The sequence below is a fragment of the Salvelinus fontinalis genome, unplaced genomic scaffold (assembly GCF_029448725.1).
Source record: "Salvelinus fontinalis isolate EN_2023a unplaced genomic scaffold, ASM2944872v1 scaffold_0948, whole genome shotgun sequence".
In the NCBI taxonomy this organism is placed as follows: Eukaryota; Metazoa; Chordata; class Actinopteri; order Salmoniformes; family Salmonidae; genus Salvelinus; species Salvelinus fontinalis.
Window position 1 is genome coordinate 65001 of NW_026601157.1, and position 7488 is coordinate 72488.

Here is a 7488-nt window from a genome sequence, read left to right on the forward strand (position 1 = left end):
TAGACTGGTTCTAGACTGGTTTTAGACTGGTGTTAGACTGGTGTTAGACTGATGTTAGACTGGTTCTAGATAGGTAGATATATCAACCATATATTTAGGCCAGGATGCCTCCTAGACTGGTTCTAGGCTGGTTCTTAGACTGGTTTTAGACTGGTTCTTAGACTGGTTTTAGACTGGTGTTAGACTGGTTCTTAGACTGATTCTAGACTGGTTCTAGACTGGTTTTAGATAGGTAGATATATCAACCATATATTTAGGCCAGGATGCCTCCTAGACTGGTTCTTAGACTGGTTCTAGACTGGTTCTAGACTGGTTCTAGACTGGTACTAGACTGGTTCTTGACTGGTTCTTAGACTGGTACTAGACTGGTTCTAGACTGGTTTTAGACTGGTGTTAGACTGGTGTTAGACTGGTGTTAGACTGGTTCTAGACTGGTTCTAGACTGGGTTTAGATAGGTAGATATATCAACCATATATTTAGGCCAGGATGCCTCCTAGACTGGTTCTAGGCTGGTTCTTAGACTGGTTTTAGACTGGTTCTTAGACTGGTTTTAGACTGGTGTTAGACTGGTTCTTAGACTGATTCTAGACTGGTTCTAGACTGGTTTTAGATAGGTAGATATATCAACCATATATTTAGGCCAGGATGCCTCCTAGACTGGTTCTTAGACTGGTTCTAGACTGGTTTTAGACTGGTTCTTAGACTGGTACTAGACTGGTTCTAGACTGGTTCTTAGACTGGTTCTTAGACTGGTTCTTAGACTGGTTCTAGACTGGTTCTAGACTGGTTTTAGACTGGTGTTAGACTGGTTCTAGACTGGTTCTAGACTGGTTCTAGACTGGTTTTAGACTGGTTTTAGACTGGTGTTAGACTGGTTCTAGACTGGTTCTAGACTGGTTCTAGATAGGTAGATATATCAACCATATATTTAGGTCAGGATGCCTCCTAGACTGGTACTAGACTGGTTCTAGACTGGTTCTTAGACTGGTTCTAGACTGGTTCTAGACTGGTTTAGATAGGTAGATATATCAACCATATATTTAGGCCATGATGCCTCCTAGACTGGTTCTAGACTGGTTCTAGACTGGTTCTCGACTGGTTTAGATAGGTAGATATATCAACCATATATTTAGGCCATGATGCCTCCTAGACTGGTTCTAGACTGGTTCTAGACTGGTTCTTAGACTGGTTTTAGACTGGTTCTAGACTGGTACTAGACTGGTTCTAGACTGGTTCTTAGACTGGTTCATAGACTGGTTCTAGACTGGTTCTAGACTGGTTTTAGACTGGTGTTAGACTGGTTCTAGACTGGTTCTAGACTGGTTTTAGACTGGTTTTAGACTGGTGTTAGACTGGTTCTAGACTGGTTCTAGACTGGTTCTAGATAGGTAGATATATCAACCATATATTTAGGTCAGGATGCCTCCTAGACTGGTACTAGACTGGTTCTAGACTGGTTCTAGACTGGTTCTTAGACTGGTTCTAGACTGGTTCTAGACTGGTTTAGATAGGTAGATACATCAACCATATATTTAGGCCATGATGCCTCCTAGACTGGTTCTAGACTGGTTCTAGACTGGTTCTCGACTGGTTTAGATAGGTAGACATATCAACCATATATTTAGGCCATGATGCCTCCTAGACTGGTTCTAGACTGGTTCTAGACTGGTTCTTAGACTGGTTTTAGACTGGTTCTAGACTGGTTCTAGACTGGTTTAGATAGGTAGATATATTAACCATATATTTAGGCCATGATGACTCCTAGACTGGTTTTAGACTGGCTCTAGACTGGTTCTAGACTGGTTTAGACTGGTTCTAGACTGGTTCTTAGACTGGTTCTAGACTGGTTTTAGACTGGTAGATATATCAACCATATATTTAGGTCATGATGCCTCCTAGACTGGTTCTAGACTGGTTCTAGACTGGTTCTCGACTGGTTTAGATAGGTAGATATATCAACCATATATTTAGGCCATGATGCCTCCTAGACTGGTTTTAGACTGGTTCTAGACTGGTTCTAGACTGGTTTTAGACTGGTTCTGGACTGGTTCTAGACTGGTTCTAGACTGGTTTTAGACTGGTTCTAGACTGGTTCTAGACTGGTTCTAGACTCGTTTTAGACTGGTTCTGGACTGGTTCTAGACTGGTTTTAGACTGGTTCTAGACTGGTTCTAGACTGGTTCTTAGACTGGTTCTAGACTGGTTCTAGACTGGTTTAGATAGGTAGATATATCAACCATATATTTAGGTCATGATGCCTCCTAGACTGGTTTAAGACTGGTTCTAGACTGGTTCTTAGACTGGTTCTGGACTGGTTCTAGACTGGTTTAGATAGGTAGATATATCAACCATATATTTAGGTCAGGATGCCTCCTAGACTGGTTCTAGACTGGTTCTAGACTGGTTCTTAGACTGGTTCTGGACTGGTTCTAGACTGGTTTAGATAGGTAGATATATCAACCATATATTTAGGTCATGATGCCTCCTAGACTGGTTTAAGACTGGTTCTGGACTGGTTCTAGACTGGTTTTAGACTGGTTTTAGACTGGTTCTAGACTGGTTCTAGACTGGTTCTAGACTGGTTCTTAGACTGGTTCTAGACTGGTTCTAGACTGGTTTAGATAGGTAGATATATCAACCATATATTTAGGTCATGATGCCTCCTAGACTGGTTCTAGACTGGTTTTAGACTGGTTTTAGACTGGTTCTAGATGTCCATCAAACGTGACGTGATCCCTCGTTTAGCCAATAGAAAATAATGAATTTATATTTTTCCCCTTCTCTCTCTCTCAGGCACCACATCTGATTGGATGGTTTAGTCAGAATGACAGCCGAAGATCCCGCCTCCTCCTCTTCAGCCATGAGTAATAACCCAGCGCCTTCCGGTTCCAACCCCCCAGGCCCCTCCCATCACTCCCCGCATGGACCAATCACAGTGCCCGAGGGTGTGTCCGGGGCCCACAACGAAGCGGCCCTCGTGTCTCTGATGGAGCGTACGGGCTACGGCATGGTGCAGGAGAACGGTCAGAGGAAGTACGGCCCCCCGCCGGGCTGGGATTCCGCCTCCCCGCCACGCGGCTGTGAGATCTTCGTGGGGAAGATCCCCCGGGACGTCTACGAAGACGAGCTGGTCCCGGTGTTCGAGTCGGTGGGTCAGATCTACGAGATGCGTCTGATGATGGACTTCGACGGGAAGAACCGCGGCTACGCCTTCGTCATGTACACGCAGAAACACCAGGCGAAACGCGCCGTCCGGGAGCTCAACAACTACGAGGTGCGTCCCGGCCGCCTCCTCGGGGTGTGCTGCTCCGTGGACAACTGCCGCCTCTTCATCGGGGGCATCCCCAAAACCAAGAAGAGAGAGGAGATCCTGGAGGAGGTGTCCAAGGTGACGGAGGGCGTTCTGGACGTTATAGTGTACGCCAGCGCAGCGGACAAGATGAAGAACCGGGGATTCGCCTTCGTGGAGTATGAGAGTCACCGTGCAGCGGCCATGGCACGCAGGAAGCTGATGCCCGGCAGGATCCAGCTGTGGGGGCACCAGATCGCAGTGGACTGGGCGGAACCGGAGATAGACGTGGACGAGGACGTCATGGAGACCGTGAAGATTCTATACGTCAGGAACCTGATGATGGAGACCAGCGAGGACACACTACGACAGGTCGGATTGATTGGTTGATTTACTGATTGATTGGTTTAGTGACTGTTTGATTGATTGACTGAGTTATTGATTTACTGATTGGTTGATTGGTTGAGTGACTGGTTGATAGATTGGTTGATTGGTTGATTGGTTGATTGATTGATTGGTTGGTTGGTTGGTTGATTGATTGGTTGGTTGGTTGATTAGTTGCTAGGTGTTTGGCCAGTAGAACCCAGGCTGTATTAACATGTCTCTGTGTTCTAGGTGTTTGGTCAGTAGAACCCAGGCTGTATTAACACGTCTCTGTGTTCTAGGTGTTTGGCCAGTGGAACCCAGGCTGTATTAACACGTCTCTGTGTTCTAGGTGTTTGGCCAGTAGAACCCAGGCTGTATTAACACGTCTCTGTGTTCTAGGTGTTTGGCCAGTAGAACCCAGGCTGTATTAACATGTCTCTGTGTTCTAGGTGTTTGGCCAGTAGAACACAGGCTGTTTTAACATGTCTCTGTGTTCTAGGTGTTTGGCCAGTAGAACCCAAGCTGTTTTAACATGTATCTGTGTTCTAGGTGTTTGGCCAGTAGAACCCAGGCTGTTTTAACACGTCTCTGTGTTCTAGGTGTTTGGCCAGTAGAACCCAGGCTGTTTTAACATGTCTCTGTGTTCTAGGTGTTTGGCCAGTAGAACCCAGGCTGTTTTAACATGTCTCTGTGTTCTAGGTGTTTGGCCAGTAGAACCCAGGCTGTATTAACATGTCTCTGTGTTCTAGGTGTTTGGCCAGTAGAACCCCGGCTGTTTTAACATGTCTCTGTGTTCTAGGTGTTTGGCCAGTGGAACCCAGGCTGTATTAACATGTCTCTGTGTTCTAGGTGTTTGGCCAGTAGAACCCAGGCTGTATTAACACGTCTCTGTGTTCTAGGTGTTTGGCCAGTAGAACCCAGGCTGTATTAACATGTCTCTGTGTTCTAGGTGTTTGGCCAGTAGAACACAGGCTGTTTTAACATGTCTCTGTGTTCTAGGTGTTTGGCCAGTAGAACCCAAGCTGTTTTAACATGTATCTGTGTTCTAGGTGTTTGGCCAGTAGAACCCAGGCTGTTTTAACACGTCTCTGTGTTCTAGGTGTTTGGCCAGTAGAACCCAGGCTGTTTTAACATGTCTCTGTGTTCTAGGTGTTTGGCCAGTGGAACCCAGGCTGTTTTAACATGTCTCTGTGTTCTAGGTGTTTGGCCAGTAGAACCCAGGCTGTTTTAACATGTCTCTGTGTTCTAGGTGTTTGGCCAGTAGAACCCAGGCTGTTTTAACACGTCTCTGTGTTCTAGGTGTTTGGCCAGTAGAACCCAGGCTGTATTAACATGTCTCTGTGTTCTAGGTGTTTGGCCAGTGTAACCAGGGCTGTTTTAACATGTCTCTGTGTTCTAGGTGTTTGGCCAGTGGAACCAGGGCTATATTAACATGTCTCTGTGTTCTAGGTGTTTGGCCAGTGGAACCAGGGCTATATTAACATGTCTCTGTGTTCTAGGTGTTTGGCCAGTAGAACCCAGGCTGTTTTAACATGTCTCTGTGTTCTAGGTGTTTGGCCAGTGGAACCCAGGCTATATTAACATGTCTCTGTGTTCTAGGTGTTTGGCCAGTAGAACCAGGGCTGTATAAACATGTCTCTCGGTTCTAGGTGTTTGGCCATTAGAACCCAGGCTGTTTTAACATGTCTCTGTGTTCTAGGTGTTTGGCCAGTAGAACCCAGGCTGTTTTAACACGTCTCTGTGTTCTAGGTGTTTGGCCAGTGGAACCCAGGCTGTTTTAACATGTCTCTGTGTTCTAGGTGTTTGGCCAGTAGAACCCAGGCTGTTTTAACATGTCTCTGTGTTCTAGGTGTTTGGCCAGTGGAACCAGGGCTGTATTGACATGTCTCTGTGTTCTAGGTGTTTGGCCAGTAGAACCCAGGCTGTTTTAACATGTCTCTCTGTTCTAGGTGTTTGGCCAGTGGAACCAGGGCTGCGTGGAACGTGTCAAGAAGATCCGCGACTACGCCTTCGTCCACTTCTCGTCCCGTGACGATGCGGTGGTTGCCATGGACCACCTGAACGGCGCGGAGGTGGAAGGGTCCTGTATCGAGGTCACCCTGGCTAAGCCCGTCGATAAAGAGCAGTACACGCGTTACCAGAAGGCGTCTAAAGGGGGCGCTACAGCGGCCGTGGCCGTGGCGGCTCCGGAACCAGTCCAGCAGAACTATGTGTATCAGTGTGACCCCTACACGCTCGCCTACTACGGGTACCCTTACAGCACACTGATCGGACCCAACAGAGACTACTTCATTAAAGGTTAGACTCCTTTCCTTCTGGTTCTCTTTGGCAGCGTTTACACAGACAGTCCAAATCTGATCTTGTTTTTTTTTTTTTTTCTTCTCACCAATTTCTTTCTTTATTTTTTTAACCAATCAGATCAGTTCTTTAGCTCGATACTTGGGCGGCCTGTATAAACGCAGACTTTTTGCACTATAGACGAAGCTCGGAGCTTCGGTCCATCTGTTTCTGCTACTTTGTTGTGGTCGTCGTCACACTAGTATGAATGGACATAATTATTAGCAGAGAACCCGGTTTAACGACACAAAGATCTGTAGATAGATGGGTGAGCTGTTGTAAATGTAACCAATAGTGACTCCACCTCATCAATACATGTGATTAGCAGATGATCGTGATCAATATGATGATATTGATGAATCAGATTAATAGGAAAAAAAAGGGCTGTGCTTTAAATGATTATTGATCTCCCTCCCCTGAAGAGTGGTCTGGTTCTAAATGATTATTGATCTCCCTCCCCTGAAGAGTGGTCTGGTTTTAAATGATTATTGATCTCCCTCCCCTGAAGAGTGGTCTGGTTTTAAATGATTATTGATCTCCCTCCCCTGAAGAGTGGACTGTGTTCTAAATGATTATTGATCAGCATCTATAACTGTTAGGGCGGTAAAAGGGACGCTCCGCAATATGACATCATAGGATACCAGACTTCCTGCTTAGCGACTACCGAGAACGACAATATTCCCAAGATGGCCACTGTTGGGTCTTCCTAGTTTCTTCCCTCCTTTGAGGCATATAGAGTACCACAGTATGAGTCAGGCTACCCATAAAAATCTGCGGTCAAACAAGGAAATGGTTCCAATCATTTTTTCCCCATAGGGGATTTTTTAGAAACACTTTTTTAGAAACACTTAAGGGTCGAGGTTTCGTGAAGGTTTACCCTGGTGTGACGTTTTGATAACCGTGTAAATCTTTTATTAATGTATTCGCCTGTATTTAACCCCCCCCCCTCAAGAGAAATGCTAATTAGCTGCTAATGTGGCTATCATAAAGAACTACAAATCTCTGGATTAACTTTCTAATGTTAGCTACATGTTGTAAGGCATAAATTGTTAATATTTGTTTTAATTTTTAAATTATTATTATTATTTTTTTAACCAGGCAAGTCAGTTAAGAACACATTCTTATTTACAATGACGGCCTACTTTAAAATGGACAATTCTGTGAATTCTGTAAATTTTAAATTGACACAATACCTGTTAGCAAAGGTGTCAGCTAGAGATAACCTGTAGGAGCATGCTGGGATTTGTAGTCTGGCATGATGTCTACTTTGATGCATTTTCGAATCTGAGAGTAAATAGAGCTGAATATATTGATAAAAAGTTCACCTTGTCGTAGAGGGAGATTTACACGGTTATCAAAATGTCACACCAGGTTAAACCTACACAAAACACAGACCTTATTTTAAGTGTTTATAAAATCCCCCTATGTGGAAAAATTAATGGTGGAAAAAAAGATTGGAATCATTTCCCTTATAGGTATTATGACACCTCCACTG

General features: G+C 44.9%; 1 protein-coding gene across 3 annotated transcripts in view; it reads left to right on the forward strand.

Moving 5' to 3' along the window:
* Positions 1 to 6770, forward strand: part of rbm47 (RNA binding motif protein 47) — a 52968-nt gene extending 46198 nt beyond the window's left edge. For 2 of the 3 annotated variants that reach the window (XM_055915477.1, XM_055915478.1), the window contains exons 2-3: positions 2795 to 3662; positions 5606 to 6770. In XM_055915477.1, the coding sequence (XP_055771452.1) occupies positions 2826 to 3662; positions 5606 to 5959 (1191 nt within the window). In that variant the 5' untranslated portion in view covers positions 2795 to 2825 and the 3' untranslated portion in view covers positions 5960 to 6770. Of the gene's footprint in view, positions 1 to 2794; positions 3663 to 5055; positions 5203 to 5605 lie in introns of those variants that run through there. The other variant, XM_055915479.1, reaches the window with a different exon arrangement.
* The last annotated feature ends 718 nt before the right edge of the window (positions 6771 to 7488 follow it).